Source organism: Corvus brachyrhynchos, unplaced genomic scaffold, assembly GCF_000691975.1.
Source record: "Corvus brachyrhynchos isolate BGI_N302 unplaced genomic scaffold, ASM69197v1 scaffold116, whole genome shotgun sequence".
Classification (NCBI taxonomy): Eukaryota; Metazoa; Chordata; class Aves; order Passeriformes; family Corvidae; genus Corvus; species Corvus brachyrhynchos.
In genome coordinates this window covers 12,860,288-12,881,632 of record NW_008240221.1, presented here as the reverse complement: position 1 = coordinate 12,881,632, position 21,345 = coordinate 12,860,288, and the positions used below count along the sequence as shown (strand labels likewise).

At 38.7% G+C, this 21,345-nt stretch overlaps 1 protein-coding gene across 5 annotated transcripts in view; it reads left to right on the top strand.

The window, feature by feature from the left end:
* ITSN2 (intersectin 2) overlaps positions 1 to 21,345 on the top strand; it is an 81,706-nt gene that overhangs the window by 28,431 nt on the left and 31,930 nt on the right. For 2 of the 5 annotated variants that reach the window (XM_017744969.1, XM_017744968.1), the window contains exons 3-18: positions 3,346 to 3,438; positions 5,097 to 5,160; positions 6,650 to 6,813; positions 8,082 to 8,279; positions 8,594 to 8,690; positions 10,396 to 10,538; positions 11,767 to 11,830; positions 13,986 to 14,123; positions 14,212 to 14,297; positions 15,317 to 15,579; positions 16,258 to 16,407; positions 16,625 to 16,765; positions 17,610 to 17,697; positions 18,335 to 18,474; positions 19,366 to 19,446; positions 21,200 to 21,336. In XM_017744969.1, the coding sequence (XP_017600458.1) occupies positions 3,346 to 3,438; positions 5,097 to 5,160; positions 6,650 to 6,813; positions 8,082 to 8,279; positions 8,594 to 8,690; positions 10,396 to 10,538; positions 11,767 to 11,830; positions 13,986 to 14,123; positions 14,212 to 14,297; positions 15,317 to 15,579; positions 16,258 to 16,407; positions 16,625 to 16,765; positions 17,610 to 17,697; positions 18,335 to 18,474; positions 19,366 to 19,446; positions 21,200 to 21,336 (2,047 nt within the window). The remainder of the gene's footprint in view (positions 1 to 3,345; positions 3,439 to 5,096; positions 5,161 to 6,649; positions 6,814 to 8,081; positions 8,280 to 8,593; positions 8,691 to 10,395; positions 10,539 to 11,766; positions 11,831 to 13,985; positions 14,124 to 14,211; positions 14,298 to 15,316; positions 15,580 to 16,257; positions 16,408 to 16,624; positions 16,766 to 17,609; positions 17,698 to 18,334; positions 18,475 to 19,365; positions 19,447 to 21,199; positions 21,337 to 21,345) is intronic. The other 3 variants (XM_017744970.1, XM_008641889.2, XM_017744971.1) reach the window with 3 other exon arrangements.

Genomic DNA, 21,345 nt, shown 5'->3' with positions numbered 1-21,345 from the left:
AATTATTCATATTTTTAAAAATCTATATTTTTATATATTGGATTTTAAAAATTACTGCATTTTCTTCCATGCCGATAAAGAAACCAGCAGAGAGCATATCTTTATGGAATTAATCACCAGAAAAATAAGACTTTCAGTTTCTGTCTTTAGGGAAAGGGATAATCTGAAATTGTTCTTACTTTTGAAGATAAATTTTTAGCAGGTTGGTGTTTTCTGGGTGTATATTCAGTTCCCTGAAGCATTCTCACAATGTACTTTTGGTAATGTGTGTTTGTAGTTATTGCCATTCCATGACAGCTGCTTGCACTGACTCACTCAGACTGTGGAAGGCTGTAGAAGCACTTGTTGATACAATAATGTGGTTTTAGTCAATTTTTTTTTTTTAATGACATTTATACTTGCAAAATACTTGGGGTTGTTCAACCTGGAGAAGGCTCCAGAGAAACCTTTTTGTGGCTTTTCAGTAGGGGGCCTGTAAGAAGGATGGGGACAAACAGTCCAGCAGGACCTAAATTGAGATAGGAGAAGGGGTGATGGTTTTAAATTAAAAGACTGTAGATTTAAAATAGATGTAAGGTAGAATTTTTTACTAGGTTGGTGAGGCCCTGGTACAGGTTGCCCAGAGAAGCTGTGGCTGCCCCATCCCTGGAAGTGTTCAAGGCCAGGTTGGATGGGGCTCTGAGCAACCTGGTCTGGCTGAAGATGTTCCTCCTCCTTGCAGGGGTGTTGGACTAAATCATAGAGTCACAGGCATGGATCAGAAAGGACCTTAAAGATGCATTTCCAGTGGTAAAAGTGTGTAAAATATCAAGTGTGCAAAAAACAGTGATGTTCTTGGCTCTGTTAAGGAAGGCAAAAATGAGAATGAAGGGTGAATGTGGATCTTGAATCACTTTTTGAATGAGATTTTAATCATCATCCAGCTACAGGTGTGAATTTGGTGATTTACTGACCTCTGCAAGGTTTTAACACATTTGAGACAATGCTGTGTAAAACTTTGAATTTCATAGTTGGAGAGAAAACATAATTTACCAGATAGTAAAACAACTCTTTGAATACAGAAATATATTAGATTTCCAAGATTGATTGCCATCTTCTTGTTTAATTTATGACATATAAATAAGAAATTGTGCATATATAAACAAAAGTTACCTTACCATGTAAATTGGGTTCTCTAGAGGGGCTATGTTGATGATAATAACTCTGGTCAATCAATTGTTACTGTGTTTTTATCACTTTGCAGCCACTGACCATGTGAATATATTGTGGTGGTCTTAATGCTTCTGTTGTTGATATCAAAAAGGCGAGGAGTTTTGCAGTAACCTCTTTCAAAAGATGTTCAAAGAGGAGTATTAAATAGAAGGAAAATGTAATATTTTGGTTTTTATTATTTTATTTCCTTCTATTAAATAGAAGGAAAATTGTTAATATTTTGTTTTCCATAAATGAAAAAAGTGGTCAAGTTCTCTGAAGTTGCTGGTGGGCAGCTTTAGGAGCATTTCTTCATCTTGTCAAGATAATTTCTATAATCATAACCGCATTATATCTTAAAATTAGCACTTTAAAGAAATCTAAGTGCTGCTAATTTTCTGAGTGCTCTAAATTTTGCTGTTGGGTGTAAGTTGCCCTCATTTGTGTCTTACAGTAATGCTCACAGTGCCCATTGACTTCTAGGCATCTGATTTAGATTTACTTCACTTTATTATCAGTATCTAATCTAGATTTATTTATACTCATTTAATCAGAAGAATAAAAACAAGGGGGGGTTGGTCTTGAAGTGCAATTTCACATGTAATGTGCAGGAAGACCCTTTCCTTGATGCCACACTAAAACAAAAATTGGTACATCAAGAGAGGGAAGAAAAACTCCAAATTTGAGTGTAGAGAGGTTGTATCCTAATGCCCTCACATCTTTTCTGTTACGCATCCCCCCAGTGAGTTTCTGTTTTGTTTTGGTCTTTTTAACTATTTTATTTCTCTACTAAAGTAGCAAGAGTGAACAATTAAATCTGGACACATGCAAGGAGAAACAGTTTTAACAGGACCTTCTTAAGAGGAGACATTAGGTCTTTTTTTGAAAATGTATTTGTTTATGTAGAAAAACACAGATGAGAGATGATTAACATCATTACTGTGTCTATATTGTCCAGTACATCAGCTCACAGTCCCTTCACTTTGTTGTTATTCTTTGAAAAACAGTGTAAAAACCTCTTGAAACTTTGGAGGTTCAAAGCTTTGAAGTAAGGTTTATGTGGGAAGAGGAAACATTTTATAGTAACTTTCTTTCAAAGTGCTATGGCTTTTAAAGCAAGTTGTTAATATCTTATTAGAAGAATTATTCATTCCCTTGACTGTTTTTTAGTGAGCAATACAAACACTCGACAAATTAACAGATCTTTGGAAGTAGTAATTCTTAGCAGAATGTAATTTTAGAAGTGTTTTTTCATGTAATAACCTTTTAATGCTTTTCTGAGTGGTTCCATTCAGAATTTTGGCTAATTCTTGCATTCATTGATTTGAAAAATTAAATATTTGTCAAGAACTTCCTGACTAAAACTTCCTCCTACTTAAAAAACAAACCAAATTATTTCTGGCAAGCTGCTTTTCCTGCAAGGGACACACACCCTGACCTTTATGCAGCAGGTTGGGGCATTTCTGAAAGTCAGTCTGGTTCTGCCTGGTATTACCAGCACCACTCTGTAAACACAATTATTCCCTGTAATTTCTCATTCCTACTGTCAGGCTGTAATATTTTATACTCCATAAAGTACTGAAAAATGTGAAGTGGAAATTGCATACTGTTTTAAAAAAAACAGCCCAAAATGTCACTCCTTTGTCAGACAAAACCAAATTACTGTTGTTAGCAGTCCTAATTTTGTTTTTAGAGTGTTGGAAAGACAAGTGTAAATCTTTTTGTCAGCTGAAGGGTGTGAAAGGTGCATGAGAACCTGGGGGACACCGAGATTCGTCAGTGAGCCAGGGCAGTGTTTGGCTCACACAGGGGATGGTGAGACACATCCTGCTCGGGCTGCAATCAATCAGCAGCAACAGGAAGCTGCTCTGCACCAGCTCGAAGGACGACAGAGCTTGTTTGAGAGCCGAGGGTGAAGCAGTCTGGCTGGGGGATTGTCTCAGCTCAGCTTGCACATCTGGGAAGCAGGTCTGTGTTGCATAACGTCCTTGCCAAACTGGTAGGAGCTGGGTGTGTCCGCATCTAACTTTGTCTCTTGAGAAAGCCAAGCTTTTATTTTGTAAGTGATGTGCTTTATTTTTGGAAGTTTTCAGTCCATTTGGTTGTTCACTGGTTTTTTATTGGCTTGTTTTGGTTGGTTTTTTTTTCCCCCAGGAGGGCCAAACATATGGGCCATCACCTCCGAAGAGCGGGCCAAGCATGACAAGCAGTTTGATAGCCTTAAACCCACAGGAGGTTACATTACAGGTTGGTCTGAGGCTCTGCATTACACATTAACTTCTGTGTACACATACCTATCTCTGTAAAACAGTTTGAGAGCTGCATCCTATTTCTAGCCCTTTGTTGTGTGACTAATAACCATATTCTTCAGCCAAACAGCCACAGGTTATTAGTAAACTTAACAAGCTTTCCTCTAAAGTCGGGCACAGGAAAGCTGTTTGGTTTAACCCTGTCACTTCTGCAGCCATCAGCTGTGTGCTGCCATTCTGTCTAGTTTCAAAAACCAGAGAGTATCAGGCAAAATCCATGCTCACACAGGAGGCTGCCAGGGAGCTCTTACAGTAGCTGTTGTGGCAAGTGACACCAGACATACCAGAAGTGGCTCTCCTCAGTCTGAGGAGAGAATGCTGTGCTGTTTGGTATCTTTGTTTTGGAGGATGAGGCAGGGAGAGGGATGCTGACAGCTTGTGCTTGTTAGCAGCTGCTTGAAATTTATTACCCATTGGGGCTTCAGCAGGTTCTGAGTGGACTAACAGCATTTTGCAGGGGCCTGCTGTCAGTTCCAGTTGCCTTCCGCTGCTTCTCCTCTGAAACAATTGGGTCACATTGCTATGCACCTCAGAATTTGCAGGTTTTAAATTTAAAATGTGCTTGTGATATCACAAAGGAGTCCAGTTCATTGGCAAAGATGTCTTAATTTAAGAATTCTTTGTGTGTGGGTGGGCACTAAAGACCAGCCCTGATGGCTCCTACTTACCCAGCTGTCCATTAATGCCCTGTGTAGTTGCTCCACTGGCCCTGCTTTTCCTCTTTTGAGGCTGGAAAAGACTGAGGAGAGAGTGGGAAGTTGTCTGTATGGAACATGCACATCTTCTGGCTAAGTAGCACCTAACTCCTGCTTCGGCCAAACAGTACTGGGAGGTTGGTGTTTACCTCCAGCTGAAAAATACGCTGTCTCAGGGACTACCCTTAGGCCACATCTGGGCTCTTACCTGCACCTACATCTGCAGGTTTTGTTATTTATTTGACAAATGCTTGAAATAAAAGATTGTGTATGAATATAAGGGAAGGGAGAGCTGAAAGAGTAACCTGAAGTCTTAGCCTTAAGCATCTGTAATTCACTCAGATGTAGGCATAAACATCACTGTCCCTGTTTTTTTATGTGTGCCAGTTGATGTGGAACTTGGTATGGGATTGCACAACAGTTCCCATTCCCTCACTGAAATACTGAAATGGTGGGTGTTCTCTGACAAAACAGAATATTATTTAGAACATGGTGTTTTCCTAGTTTTTCTAGAGACACAATACTGGCCCAAGTTAGATGGGATAGAGAAGGAAAGAAATGGCATGCTCATCCTTTCCTGCATAAGTAATTGGGGACTAAATTTTCAGTCATTCTTTAATTCTTGCATCTTTTAAGATGTTGGCAGCCATTGATTTGTGACCTGTTAAAGTTTTCATAGCTATCTGAAATTTCTTCTCAGAGCAAAGATTGGGAATTATGTAATACATGGGTGTGTGACTATCACTGTCACCAGCATGAAAAGCTGGACAAAAAACCCTGGAAAGCTTGGCATCCAGCATGAGGATTTCTTTCAAGAACCTGATCCCCCAAGAGAGTGCTGAGCTCTTCAAAAATCTGTCTCTGGTGTGAAAGTCTGTCTTTTTTCCCTTGTTTATCACAGGTGATCAAGCACGTACCTTTTTTTTGCAATCAGGTCTACCATCTTCAATCCTTGCTGAAATATGGTAAGGTATTCTTTACTGTTCGTTTTTCTTTTTTAAGATAGGAGATGCATAGCATTCAAATACTACCTTTGGTGTGTTGTGTTGTTTCAAAGAGGCTTTCAGCAGTCAAGGTAGAGAGTGCTGTCTGAATCATTGTTTTAATTTTACTAAATTTAGAGGAAGGATTCAGCCCATATGTGTACCAACAATTAATTAAAACCAGTAATTTTTACATCGTTATTTCAAACTGGATCATGCTGAACGCAGCCTTTTAATACTGTATTAAGTGCTTGAAATACACTGAAAGTAGAAGACAAGAAAAAAGTCCAAGGTGACAGAAGAAGTTAGTAGAAGGACAGTTATGATACATGAGATACCAAGCAGTGCTGTTAATACAGGAACTGGGAAAAGTGCTGTTCCTTGCAGCATACATGTGCTGAGTGCAACACTTGAAACATTTTCTTCTCTGTAACCCCTCAGTCCTCACTAGAATCCTGTGCTCAGTTTTGGGTACTTGGCTGTTACCAAGACTTGTATGTGATAAGAGATGTGTTGAGGCTTGTAATAATTAAAAAGAACCCACCTGTGTAGAAGTATTAAAGAAAATAACTAAATGCAAGTTAGTTTTCCTTCAGGCACATAGAATCACAGAATTGTTAAGGTTAGAAAAGACTCCTGGGATCATCAAGTCCAACCAGCAGCACCACCATGTTCACCCCTAAACCAGACGCTTCAGTGCCTGGGAAAGAGGGGCAAGGAAATTTTTCTGTGGGACCTTGGGGTTTTATACTGAACAGTAACAAAATCAAAGGAAAAATGTATCTTAACATCAGTCTGATTTTTTTTTTCTCCCAGTTTTATTTATATTCTTGTGCTTGGTCCTTTCATGTGTAAATATTAATAAAATTTAGTATTATCTGTATGACCAGAAATTTTGAGGTTATGTATGCACTGTTGAATATGTTTCCTGTTGTATTTAAGTTTATTTGAAGGAGTGTCGAAAGAGCACAGTGTGGGTATCAGGCTTAGAAAACCTCACCACACTGTGAATTAATGAAGTTTTCATAGCAGTGTATAGTGCCTTTAGGAGGTTTCTGCATCCTCCTGCTTCCTGTTCCAGATTCTTGCATTAATTCCTTACCTTACCAAGGATTAATTTAAAATAATTATTCTGGCTAGGAGCATAGAGAAAAGCATGGCAGAGGCTTGCAGCAGAGGCAGCAAGTGTATCCACTGGGCAGGAGACTTCTGCTTTCCCAAATGTTTTCCTGCGTTATCAAGAGTTAAGTATTTAATATACAGCAAACTCAAAACTGAATTCTGCAGATGACAAAGTGGGTACTCAAACTTCTGATCGTATGACTGTTGTCAAAAGAAGAAAATTTACTTTGCAATAAATTTATTGTTTTCCTGTGCAAAACCAGTAAATAAATCTGATAGAAAAGCTTCTCAGTAATTAAAAAAATTAAATTTCTATTTCCTCTCTAATTTTATTTTGTTTTGTTTTAAGGACACTCTCGGACCTGAACAAGGATGGAAAAATGGATCAGCTGGAGTTCTCTATAGCCATGAAACTCATCAAGCTGAAATTGCAAGGACAGCACTTGCCTTCAGTTCTCCCTCCTGTCATGAAACAAACTCCAGTATTTTCACCACTAATGTCAGCTCGCTTTGGTACTTATGAATATATAATTACTTAGTGTTCAGAGGTAAAAAAACACAGTTAATTGCAGCCAAATAAAAGCATTAATCTGACCATGAAAGTTTAGTGAATCAGTGTGAAAAAAAAAAAAGATATTCTGATTTAGGAATTTCACCAGGTCACTTTCTTGATATTTTTGATAATTTGATTCTTTGAAGACTTTTAGTTAAGAAAAACATTTATAAAATTTTGACAGGAAAGCCATTCACATCTGCCATCTGACTTGCAGGCTCTCATTTTGTACTGATGGTCTTTTTTTGTCTCCCTCCTACTCAGCCACCTATTTATACTTGGAGATTTTAAAGTTAAATTTAATCAAAGGTCAGAGTTTTGGTAGAAGCACTATTTTACATATTTTTTTCAAAATGAATCAGATTGTCTATTTTGGTTATATGATTAACTGAATAGAATTACTTTGACCTTTTTTTTTCCTAATGGTGTCTGGGGATTCAGTGCAAGCTTGTTATTGTGTTGTTTTGTAGCACAAAATATTCACAATGACCAGCTGGATTACAAAATAAGTGCACACTTCTATGCTGAAATTAAATGTATGCATATATTAATTACATACATGATTTAAAATGTCTGCTCATCACCAAATCTCATGTGTTTGGGTACAAGGGCATGCATTTACAGGGAGCTGTGGTTGGCATACAGTTACCTCTATTAACTTTCCATCATCTCACCAGCACTGTTGTCTTCCACAAGATGCAGCCAGTAATTCAAGTGTCCTAATTTGCCTCAGGCAGCTGCCTCTGGAAATCCTTTGCTAAGCATGGGTGCCTAATAGGGACTTTTTGCCCCTATGGATTCTTCCAGGGCTGATACTTGCAAGAGACTTAGTTCAGAAACAGCATCAGCTTTTCCCTGTAGAGCATTGTCACAGCTTTTGAGGTTGTAATTCTCTCTCAGGGGCCAGGCTTGTTGAGAACTAGGTATAGCTGCAACTATAGAAAACCAGATCTTACTCTGTTGTGAAGTAGTAGCTAAACCTACCTTGAGAATGAATTTGCTTGTCAAGATATTTCTTTTAAAATTCCTACTCTTCAGTATATTTTCTCCTGTGAGCTGTCTTGCCTAAATTAAGAGGAAAAAGTAAATATTGTACATGAGCATCCATTTTAACTCATTGCATTCCAGACAACAGCTGCTTTGTGTAGTTTCTGCCTCACATAAGTGACCCCGTTTCTTGCTGAAGCCTCTGCCATGTTAAACCATGAATTATTGGGTTTTGCTCTAGGAATGGGTAGTATGCCAAATCTGTCCATGCCAACGTCTGTGTCTGCGATCACACCATTAGCTCCCATGTCTCTGACCTCCATGAGTTCCATTCCTCCTTTGGTTATCTCTGCTCCCCTGGTGCCTTCTGTCAGTACCTCCTCGTTGCCAAATGGAACATCCAGCCTTCTGCAGCCTTTGTCCGTACCTTTCTCCTCAAGTAAGTATAGCACAGTCCAGTACTTGCTTTCAGAATTGTGAGTCTTATTTTCCCTGTGGCTAATTTCAGACAGGAATGCTAACACATGCATGTGAGTTTAAAAAAAAAACAACAAAAACCCAACAAAAAACCCTACAAATGTTTTTTCTCCAAAGTTCACATTTGTTAATTCTGTTCTAACTAGTTAATCATAACAACAAGACACTGATTATCTTTTCTTACTTCTATCAAAGTGAATGTTGATTATGAAGCATTATCTTATACCCAGTTGCTTTCCAGTTCTGGGGTTAATTTCTTGTTTCTGTTTGTTCCAGCGCTGCCTCATACTGGTTCTTTAGGCCCCATGGCAGGAGGATTTGGTGCTTCCAGTATGCAGAAGGCACAGTCACTAATTGATTTGGGATCTAGCAGGTATGGAAGTTAAGTTTAAAATGGCTGTATCTTACACTTAAGTAGTATACTTTCCAAAACTTATGGAGCATTTCTATTTTCAAAGTACGTTTATTAAAAATTAGTCTATCTAATATGACCTATCAAGTCTGAAAACAGATTTTGTTTTTATATGCACAATAAGTAATGTTTTCAGTAAATTGACAAAATATCCAAGGTAGATGAAGAGGTCAGATGAGCAGTGCCAAAAAGAAGGGAATGTACCTCATTACTAAATAGAAACAAATCTTACCAAGTAGTTATAAAAGCAATGTTTATGCATTATGTGCTCATTCATTATAGAAGGCACCATGTAATCAGCAGGCACATAAGAATAGGATTTGTTATCAATATTTACGTGTGAATTTATTTTATGAATAATAGAAGGTTATGAATCCTTGTAATCAGCTGCTCTGGTTCATGGATTTTAGAGCTTTGCCATAGACTAAAGTGAGGGACTGGGCATATCTATCCAACTGGGCATCCAGGGGTGTTTCCCAAAGATAGTCCTGAGGGCATCTCCACCCCAGCTCAGTTCCATAAGTGGCTCAGAGGCTCTTGCACCTCCATGCTGCCCATTCAGGACATGTGGGGTGCATGATCTGGGCTCCTCACACACATGATGTCAGCAGATGTCCTGTAAGATGACTGTAGGCTTGGCATGTGCCTGGAATAATCTTTTTTGGGTTATTTTTTTGTTTGTTTTGTTTTGTTTTGTTCTGGTTTTTTTAATTGGAAAGCTTTCTTCTGCTAGTGCTGTAGCTTTACAAAGGAGCACTTCTCCAGTGTTATTGTTGACAGCATTTTCACCATCATGTTGTCTCATTCCATGCAGGGGATGTCAATCCAGCATTGTGCTGGAGAGGCTTTTTTTTTTGTCAGCATTCTGTATTGCCTTGGATAACACTTCAAGTAGTTTTTTTTACTTGACAGAGCAGGGGATTACCTTAAACAAGGAAGGCTGGATTCACCTGAGTTTATCTGATTTTCAGAGATGGGACATTGAAAATGCTGGGAGTTTAGATGGAAGTTTTATGGGTATATCTAAACCTTCCATCAGCAGTATTCTGCAGAAAATGAGTTGGAAAAGCTCCACTCAGCATGTCATTGTCACTAACAGAAAGAAGAGGTAGAGCTGGAATATGGTGTTTAAAACAGCTTTAGAAGTTGCTTTTGGTTATGAGTTCATCAGATCCATTTTTATTCTCATGGTTATTCATTTACATGCCTCTTAAAGTTACTTAGACATGGCCCAACACTTCACAGCCCTTGTAAACACTTGTAGGAAAGTTGAGGTGTTTTCTTGTGGTTTCCTATACTGTTATTTTACAGTGGTAGAACAATCAATTATGTGCATAAGTGCCTGTGATACCAAAGGAACAGGATTTTCAATTCAACATGTTGTTACTTTATAGATAGATGTCCCTACTTTCACTGTAAAATTCCATATTTGTGATGAAATTATTTATAGCAAGTTAGCAGAATTAAAACTTCATGGAAGTTATTTCATGTTACTGGAAGATGCTATATATCTTCTGTTCCAATGCCTCTTTATTAAGCCAAGTGATTTAGAGTTATTTCTTTATCTCTTTTTCTCTTTTGGTTCTCTTTTAATATTTGGTTGGTTGGTATGGTTTGGTTTTTTGCTTTGTTTTTTTTTCTGTTTTGTTTTGAAATTATATTGCAGTTCAAATTCTTCCTCTAGTGCATCACTAGCTGGGAATTCACCAAAGATTACGTCCTCAGACTGGGCAGTTCCTCAGGCCTCCAGATTAAAATACAGACAGAAATTTAACAGTCTTGATAAAAGTATGAGTGGATATTTATCAGGTGAGTATGGCATTTGGTATGGTCTGGGAAAACCAGAGTGTTTCCTGCCTCTGAACATCACAGGCTGAGGGATGGAATCCCAGCTTGGGATTTGACTTGCATGTGAAATAAAAGCTGAAATGTTGGTGTTCAGACCTGTGCAGGAGAGAGTGGGTTTCAGCCAGCCAAGAAATGGAAATAACCATCAGTTCATTGACTTGGGCTCTGTGTTAGACCTGGAAGAGCCAAATACACTGGGGAAGCTACAGCAGCTGTTGCAGCAAAGAGAAGCCTGGCGGTGCTGGGATAGTGCTAGAGGAGCCTGAGAACCACAAGGCTGTGGAATTCAGCTCTGTAAAGTCAGCAGGTGTTTTTCAAGCATCACTCTTTGGACTGAAACTCTTTCTTGTGAAAATGGGGGACATTCACCATCATTTTTGTGCCATGTGTTCCTGTATTAGACAATGCTCAGATACTTGGGCTTTATCTTTTGAAAGAAAGCAGTTTGGGAAAGACACTGCAGAACTGCAGCCATTGACTGGAATTTTTCCAAAGTATTTTAGGAGAGTCATTCCTTGTTGGCTTCCAGTGACGGCATTATGGTGGCTTCAGAAGACTTCACACAAAGTTAATACAAGGGGAGAGTTTTACAGAAGTTCCTATAAAACTGGATCCCTCAGTGTAATGCAGAGAGTAGAACACTGGCCAAGCAGTCAGCAGGTTTAAAGTCAATATGTGTGTCTTGCATGTCTTAGTTAGATTTCCCATTTTGAATGAGCACTCTGCTTCAGTTCCCTTGCCTACAAAAAAAGGAGGACAATTCTTTCTTTCAAGAAATGAATGCTGGTTTTGTTCAGTCAGTTTTGGGCTGAAGGTTTCCTCAACCTGCCTAGAAATGTATATGGTTCTTTGCTACCAAGGAAAGCTCTCCAGGTGATAGCTGAAGGTTTAGGCAAACAGTCAGCTGTGCTTTTGTGACAGCTGTGGGGATTACCATAAATATCTATTTTTCATGTCAGCTTTTCTGTTAGGTGCTCTGAGTGAAAAAAGGTACAGGAGAATACTCACATCTTCATTGTGTTCAGGTTGTAATGCCTGTTGGTAAGCCTGGAAGTAAAACCAACAGATAAAAATGGATTAGATTAATATTAAAAGGAAACATGCCCCAGTTTGTGACCCATTTTTTGCCTCATGTGAATCTTTGAACAAAGTGTTTATTTTAATAAAAATCTTCTACGCTTTCACTAAGGATTTCAAGCAAGGAATGCCCTTCTGCAATCAAATCTTTCACAGACTCAGCTGGCTACTATTTGGTGAGTTTAATTACTGATTCAATGTGTTTATGGTGTTAAAAGAGGAAATGTACTTTATTAAATAAGAAATGATGAAGAGACACTCTAGATCTAAAATCATAAACAGAAACAGAGCTGCTAGTTAAACTAAGTTTATTCACTAGTTACATTTCTAAAAGACACCTTGAGATAATACAATTTTTCGCTCTTTGTGTGTGTTTGTTAAACTCCATATAATAGAAGAGATGCTAACATCAATTTCTGATCCAGGGATGCACTCGCTGAGCTGAGCTGAGGGCTCGTTCCTTTCAGAAGTAGGATTCTGAAGTCTGGGTGGTTAGTTTTAAAGTAGGGAGGAGGATTAAAAATTAAGTAACCCTTAAGCTTTTTTGAGTTTTACTGCCGTTTCCATAAAGATATCTGCATATTACATGTTTGTTAAGACTTGCCTTTATTGTGCTGATGAAAGTGGTGAGAGTTGTTGGAAAGCTTGAATGATCTGCCCTGCTAGATAGGGTAGTTTAGGTTACACCTTCAGACATAATTCAGATGTTATACATGAAATTGAGTGGCCCAGCAGAATTCACAACAGCTTTACATCTCCTGAGTTCCCTTTCTTCTTCCTGTATCCCAGGACAGTCATTTGTGTCTTTAGCAGCAGCAAAGCTCAGCTTGTTTGGTTTCATGCTGTGAAGATAAACGTGGAGCGTGGGGCTGTATTGCTCCTCTCTGGAGCATTGGGGGCATAAATCAGGCGTGCAGTGGCTCTTTTCCTTCTGGGTGTCTATCCTGAAGGTATCAGGAGCCAGTGCAGGGAGCTCTGTGTGCCCCTGTAGAGAGGATTAATAGCCAGAGTTTCAGTTTTGCCCTAAGAAATTACCAGTATTTCTCTGGGTGCTTATGCATGGTAATTACTGTAATAATGGTGCTGTTACATGTGAATAGTGCTGGTGTGTGAGCATAACAAATATCTCATTTCATCATCTCCTGCTTTTGTTTTTTACTCTGTGTGTGTGTGTGTGATGGGGGTTTTTGTAGTTGTTTTGTTGTTTCCTTTTTGTTTTTCACAGAGGTTTTTTTTTTTACTGCTTATTTATTGAACTATGATTTTTATTCAGCTTTTTGCTTATGTGCAGTCTAAGGACACATTTCAGCAATTCTATCTCTATAGATAGTTCTTTGAGAAAGACTCCTGCTTTCTTGCATTTGACTGGTTTCACACAAACACACCCACTCCATCACCCCCCAGTTTATGGGAAACATTTTGTAGGCTGATAGGATCTCCTTCTCCTTAGAGGGGGTAGGTGATCCTTTTCCTGCCTGCTATGTGGTACTCTGGGCCAGCTCATGTTTTCCCTGCACTGTCAAGGAGACACAAGGGGGAAAGAAGAATTCTATGCAAAGCTTCCTCTTGTAGAATTTGATGTGATTTTATGTAATGTTTTCTTGTGCTGTAAAAAAACTAGTTGAAAAAGTGGTTTCTAGTATTTTGAGCTGGTTAAGAATGGTCCTGGAATCGTTTTCCAGCTCTTCTGTTGGTGATGCAATAAATCAACCATTTCTTCTCCATTTTTCAGTATTTTATGGAAATGTAAGAGAACTGGGATTGTTCAGGCTGGAGAGGAGAGTTTCAGTGAAGCTGAAAAGAAAGCTTCACCTGAAAGGATCCTAGAAGAAAGATGGAGAGAGACTGTTTACAAAGTCTTGTAGAGACAGGACAAGGGGGAATGGCTTCCAACTGAAAGAGAGTAGGTTTAGATTGGATGATAGGAAGAAATTCTTTGCTGTGAGGGTGGTGAGGCCCTGGCCAAGGTTGTCCAGAGAAGCTGTGGCTGCCCCATCCCTGGAAGTGTTCAAGGCCAGGCTGGACAGAACTTTGAGCAGCCTGGGATGGTGGAAGGTGTCCCTGCCCATGGCAGGGGGTAGAACAGGATGATCTTTAAGGTCCCTTCAACCATTCCATGATTCTTTGATCTGAATAACAGTACATGATTAAACAAAATAATATCTCCCTTCATCAATTATTTGTGTTATTAACTGGAAGTATTTTTACCAAAACATTTCACAGGAATTGTCAGTTTTAAAAATTGTTTCTCCACGGTGCCTTGTTTCAGCTGTAATTTGTGAGTGATGGAGATGTTTGGTTCTAACTGGTGCTGCTGTTGAACCCCTGCAGGTCCCTGGCTGATATAGATGGAGATGGGCAGCTGAAGGCTGATGAGTTTGTGTTGGCCATGCACCTCACAGACATGGCCAAAGCTGGGCAGCCACTGCCCCTGACTCTGCCCCTCGAGCTGGTGCCACCTTCTTTCAGGTAATCACTGAGGGCAGTGAAATGTGATATATTTAACACAACTGTGCTATTTCTCTAACAATGGTGGGGTGGATTTTTTTCCCTCCAGGAGTGGAAAATATGCTGAAAATATAAATGGAACTCTGCCATCTTACCAACCTGTGCAAGAGGAGGAGCCACAGAAAAAACAGCCAGGTAAAAAACAGGGTTCATGTTCTTAATGTGTGGGGCTGTTTTTGAAGGGCCCTGAAACCTTTAGAAAGTGGAAGAAATAATCAAATCCATGGAGAATTTCATTTCAGGAGATAGCTCCCTTTTAACTTGGACTGTAGGAAGGTTGTTAAGTGGATGTAGTCAGCCTGTTACATCTAATAGAATTGAGAAGGCAGGAACAGGAGCTATTTTTAGCTGTAGGAAGGGAAGAGTGTGCTGATTAATAATGTATTCTGGAAAACAAACCCTTCATGGCCAGACACTGTCAAGCTACTGCAAATTTTTTTCAGTTGAAAGTTCCTGGCATTACTGGACATTCTGAAAGCAGGGGAGCCCTATGTAGTTTAGTTCTTTGAAAACTGGAAGCAATTTGAACATAACATCAAATCTATTACTGACAATGTTACAGGCACACTGCAAGACAGGACTTGCCTCTCTTTTTGGAAGGGTGGCTGCTGGAGGCCTAAACCATTCCTTTGTGTCTCTTTTTATGCTTGTGTGCAGTAATTGAGCTTGATCCTGTTTTGGTGTCTGATAGTTTTAACTCCAGGAACTCTTACAGGGAACACCCTTAGAAACTAAGTTCTTTATCCATGTGTTAATGTTTCCTGCACATTGGAAAACCTTTTTAATAGTGGTGAGTCTTCTCCCAGCTTATAAAAGCTGTTCTTTTATGTTTTCCTCTAGCATTCTTTCCTCTTTCATTCTTTAGAGTTAGAGGCTTTCCTGTAACATTCAAGTCATTTTTGTAGTCATTTTTAAACTGGAACTACTTCTTCCTTTTTTTTTTTTTCTCCCCCCAGTTGGAATATACTTAGGAAAACTTAGAGGTATTTTTGAACAGAAAAATAATACTTTAACAAATGCAAGATGCTTACATCATCCATGACTGAACAACTTGAGCTTGCCAAGAAGTATCTATCTTTAGTGGCATAACTGAGGTCCTTGTTTGAGAGCGGTGTTTTGCACAGGGCAGAAATAACGACCTTTCCTTATTTTAGTGACATTTGAGGACAAAAGGAAAGCCAACTATGAGAGGGGAAATATGGAGCTGGAAAAACGCCGACAGGTCCTGCTGGAGCAGCAGCAGAGAGAGGCTGAAAGGAAGGCTCAGAAAGAACGGGAAGAACAGGAGCGAAGAGAGAGGGAACGCCAGGAGCAGGAACGGAAGAGGCAACTGGAAATGGAAAGGCAGCTGGAGAGACAACGAGAGCTGGAGAGACAAAGGGAAGAAGAAAGGAGGAAAGAAATAGAAAGGCGGGAGGTTGTTTTTTTAACATTATTTTTTAATGCTCTAAAGAATGTGTATGTGCATGCAGTGTCCACTGAGCAGAGCATCCAGGATTTGAGTGCTGGCTTTGGTTCTGTCTCCTGGCCTGGCTGATGTCAGGTTGTCTGGAGAGAGAATATCATTTCTGTCTGTTGTCAGTGTTGGTATAGGTTAAAGATTTTCAGATACATCATAGGACAGATTAGATTTTCTTGGGCATATTTCTGGCATTTTTGCAAAAATTCATATTCCAGCAAGACTGTACTGAATTCATAATTGGTAACATTTTGACAGCCGAACTCGAGACAAATTTGCTTCTACTTGGTGTCTCAGTGCATGCATCACACTTCCATATTTTATGTAATTCAGTGAAATACTCAAAGGAGGTTATGAGCAGTATCTGTTAATGTGCTGGTTTATGGGCACTATTCCAAGCTGCAGAGGCTTTCTGAATTGTGAAGCTTTTTTCATCCAGTGTCAGGAGTGTGGCACGAAGAATCTTGTAAGATCCCTTCCTGCATTCTTTGGTGCTGAAGTGTATAACAGCACTTCAGGGAAGACATTATGTTGTGTTGCTGTTGTGCTGTTTAGAAATAGAGCACATTATATCAAATCATGGTCTCTGAGCTCTGCATCTCCACTGTAATTTAAGGTAATGTAACTTTTCCTCAGGCAGCTAAGCAGGAGCTTGAGCGCCAGCGACGACTGGAATGGGAGAGAATCCGTCGCCAAGAGCTTCTTAATCAGCGTAACAGGGAACAAGAAGAAATTGTCAAGCTGACCTCTAAAAAGAAGAGCCTTAATCTTGAATTAGAAGCCCTGGTAAGACAGGAATTTCACTACACATGCTGAAATACAGTATCTTAAATTATTCAAATCTTAATATCTGCATTAATGGCCCACTAGGAGTTCCACTCTGTTTTGGATGATGAATCTAAAGCAGGTATTTTGGGTTGTTCTAGAGAGCTGATTATGCCCACAGGTTTAGCATAGGGATTTTTGCCATATGTGGTGTAATCTGTCTCTGCTTTCTTTCCAGACTGACAAACATCAGCAGATCTCAGGCAGGTTGCAGGATATTCGTAGCAAAAAGCAAATGCGAAAAACTGAGCTGGAGGCTTTGGATAGGAAATATGACCAAGGAATCATGGAAGTCAAGCAACTACAGCAACAGCTTGAGGTGTGTAACTTTCTGTTAAGGTTGTGGTTTTCCCTTACCATATTTTGTGTTTCCGTAATGCTGTTGATAATACATCCCCCTGGGGAGGAATATGGAGTCAGTTGGATTGCAGTGGAGAGAGGAAATAGGCAAGACTGTCAGCATTGCAGAGGCTTTTAGTTTTGTGTGGTGTTAAAGAAATAATTATAGGTACTGAAATGAGCTGATAGTTGAACGAGAACAGCTGTGAAAACCTCAGCTATTCTTTTGTGAACCAATAATGGTGACTCCTCTTTAATTTTGAATTCTTTTATGGCTCCAGACTCAGATTTTTTATGAGGAATGTTGTCCTGTGTTGAGAGCAAGTTGGTGTTTAGGTTGAATTACCTTGCTGCTCTTTTATCTTCTTCTTTTCTCTATTTGAGTAACAAGACATTAATTATTTTGAATCTGTTGACTACCATAAATTATCCTCTGCTGTGTTTTTATGTGATGCTTCTGTTCATCAGGGAAACTTCTTATCATGTTGTTACTGTTTTGTGTTAGGCTTGTGGCAGTCACCTTAAATGGCCTTGTGATAATATTTACACTTTTAGCATGTTTGTTAAATATTTTTCCAGCTGTGTTAATGGTTTGGAGTCAAAGCTTTCAATCGTAATATTATTTCTATTAAGAGTACAGAAGTAGTATTTTTTTATCCAGTTATGTAGTAACTTGTTATGTTATGAAGTAACCAGTTATTTATGATCACTTGCATCCTGTTTCATTAACATGAGCTGAAATTATGTTCGAAAATTTACCAAGTTTTACTTAATGATTCATAAACAATATTTAAAATTTGTTACGTTCTCTTCAACATCTACAGGATTATCAGAATAAACTGATTTATTTAGTTCCTGAAAAGCAGTTGTTAAGTGAAAGGATAAAAAATGCTCAACTTGACAACACTCAGAGTAAGTGCCTGCACATGAGTTCTGTTCTTGATTGCTTTGCTGATTTCTCATCCCTCGTAATCAAGGCTGAAGGGTACAGAGGTGTTAATAATACCTTCACTTCTACATCTTTCCAGCTAGAGCCATTGTCTCATCTGCCTTCCATTATCTCCTTCATGTTCCAGATAAGGGGCAAACAAACATATTTTGGCAAGAAAGCACAGATTTTGCTTAAAACTTTATTTATACAGACTGTGTAGCTCCCAGATATTACTACAATTTGTCCTTTTTTTTGGTAGCGTAAACTCAAGGGAGTTCATTTATGTAATGTTTACACTGGTCTTTACTTCAAATTGTGCTGGAAGTCTTTATATAGAGAAGCTTGGTATGAATTGGTCTGATATAAAAAAAAAAAGAAACAAACTTGCAAATTATTCTGTATGTGTAACGTGGAATGCCTGTGTGCTTCAGTTCAGTGCTGGGGACATTTCTTCCTCTTGTTGTATATGAATAGAAAGGTAAATCAAGGAATTTTTCTAAGGCAGGAGGTTTGGATTGTGTATATAATAGGGAAATAACAAACTGATTAAAAACTGGGAAAAGAATTTGAAAAAAACCCCAGAAACCCGTGTAAAATCACTTGTCTTTCCTTATGCAGGTACAGGAGTCAATTCAGTGCACAAGACATCCCAAGAAAAGGAAGAATTATGCCAAAGACTTAAGGAACAGCTAGATGCCCTTGAGAAGGAAACTGCTTCTAAACTTGCTGAAATGGATGAATTTAACAGTCAGCTTAAGGTACTTGTGTTATCTAAATATCCTACAGCTGTAAGCACTGTATTTTATTTCTTCATCCAGTCATAAAGATTGGTGCCACTTTCACCAGACTTCCAAAAACTTTTTCCCAACTTCCAGTGTCAAGTAAGAATTACCAAAAGTCTTGGAGTAAACAATACAATGAAAATGCACTTAAACCTATTGCTAATGTACTAAAATATGAGTCTCTTGCTAACTATTGCTTTGCATGACTTAACTATTGCTCAATCTCACCTTTTGCCTTCATTTTGATTTAGAATTAAAATTTTTCAGGCCGTTGTACATTCTGTCCTTACAGTATGAGATCATATTTGCTGCTATTTTTGAATTGTGTACTGAACACTTGACTTTAATTGATAGACCTACATAGTTTCATAGTACACTGTGCAAGATCTGGTAGCAGGTTTGGGTATGATCCTAAAAGTAAGTGTAGGCCACTTATTTGTTAATATTTGTTAATTTGTTGTAAGTTAAGAGTTGTTGACCAGTGGCCCTGAATTTTTGTTTCTGAGGCAACTCTTGGCTTGACTAAAAACAGGGTAGCTCTCACAGGATAGCACATATCCATTTAACTTTATCTGCCAGCTTGCTCCAAGTGGCACTGATGGGAACTTTCCTTAAGTAATGGATTGATGCTGGGCCAGCACGAGGGCTCTGCACTTTCCAATAAAAAAAGCCACAAAAGTTTGTAAACATGTAAGGAATTTATTTTGTTTTTAAAAGTGGCTTCATGCAACGGCCATTTTCAGTTACTTGTTTATTGCATGGCTTGCTGTGTTCAGTGGCTGCACCCACAACTCAGTCTTCCCTAAAGTATGTTTTTCAAAATACAGTGCAAAGATTAATTGGCTTTTTATCTACCTTATCTTGCAGTGTGAGAATATGGATGATTCTGTTCTTCAGTGCCTTTTGTCTCTGCTAAGCTGTCTCAACAACCTCTTCCTCTTACTTAAGGTTATTTTCTAATCTTTGGCTTTTTTGGTTTTTAATTATTTCGCAGTTTTTCTCTGCTTACCCTTTCTGCTTGGATGTACTACTTCTCTTAAATACATTTTCCTAAAAGAAAACCAATAGGCTGTTTTTCTTTCTGCTAGCTTTTACATCCTCTTAATGACTTAACATTTTTTTACCTGCTTAGAAATCCAAACTGCAGAATATTGAGAGCAAAATGCTTACTTCTCATTTCTTAATGGACTGTTTTCTAAGTTGTTTCACCCAATTATTTTTCTTGTTAGTTAAGGTAACATGAACCAAAAAAGAAGTCTCAGATGGAAACAGTGTCTTCTCCCACTTTTCCATCTGTTGCTCTGTACCTGTATCCATACATCCTAAGCTGTGGTTCAGGTATATGAGTTCTTGTCCAAGTTTAAAAGTCTAGAAGTAGCATCAGAGTGCAGAATATGGTATGGCAAACACTATGCTGTTAAGCCTCCAGATTAACCCAGTACTAAAACCTACTTGCTGTCTTTCCTCAACACTGCTTTTGTCTGCTGAGGTCAGAAATACTTTTAGAATAACTTACGAAGGAAAAAAAAATCAAAATTACCCAAGCTTTTCATTTTGCTTTGCATGAGGGTTTTTCTGTCCTTAAAGGTACAAGAGTTTTTCTAATGTAAGTTTGCTTCCATAGTGCTTCTGAAATTCGGTGCAAAATCAGCTGGGAATATTTTTCCTTCTTAATATATTTGAGGGAAAATTGTAGTCAATTGCTTGATTTAGTTTGTTGCTACAGACACTTTCAGTGACACAGCAATCTTGTTATCTTGCCTTTGTCATATAAATTGCACCATATCTCTTAGGCAACATGATTATTGGTGGAAGTGCATATTGTAGTGGGAATGATTCATTCTTAATTGCTTTATTTGTATTTGTGAGATCCGATACAAAAAGGGTTTACCTGTTGCATTGCTCAATGTATATCAGCAGGATTCCTAAGAAAAAAGACTGAAGTGTCCCAGAGGTGTTTTGCAACATGGTGAAGTACAATCTACAGTAATTCTGTTATTGTTGATTTTTTTGTTCTGTAAATTTAATTATCCCAAAGATTCATGCTGATTTTTTGCTGTGATAAAAAGGTTGTTCTCAGAGGGAGGTGGAATAGGAATTGATGGATGTGTTCAAAAAGAAAAAGACTAAAATTGCAGAGTTTACAAGTACAGGAAAACTCCAGTCAGAGGTAGTGTCTTTAAGCTGTGGCTTCCCACAGGGGTAAGCCTGCTAGGTATTTTTATGAAGTTTTTCTGATTTAAACATGGGACTGATCACTCAGGAAGCATCAAGGGTGAGCACCCTTCTGCAGGATGCATTCTCAGGTTATGGTACAGCGTTGGCTTTCAGCTGAAATTTGCCTCCTTGTAGTTACTTGAAATACAATTCGCTGCCTTCAATGCCCCCAGTAATGTTGTGTTTGATCTGTTAATGTTGTATCTTCCCCTCTCCTCTGTCGTATTTGGCATTTCCAGCAGCTGTAGGACTGGAAGGGCTCTTTGAAAGCCCAAATTACGTCACTGACTTTGCAAACTTGCCATCTCCTTTTATACTTCCGTTGATTTGACTTTCTTTGCAGTGACCTCCAAGGACTATTAATAACTTAGTACTACTTTGGCCATTTGTATTAAAATTTGGTTCAAAAAGCATTAGATGCCTGGATGCTTTTCTCAAAGATTGGCTTTGTTCCCTTTGATGTATTCCATTGTTCCCTCCCTAGGACCTGAGGGAACGTTACAGCACACAGCAATTAGCCTTGGAGCAGCTCCACAGGATCAAACAAGACAAAATAAGAGAGGTACAAAAAAGAAGAGCTGAACTTGCACAGAAGAAGCGACTGGAAGATGAGGCTGCAAGGTAACCATG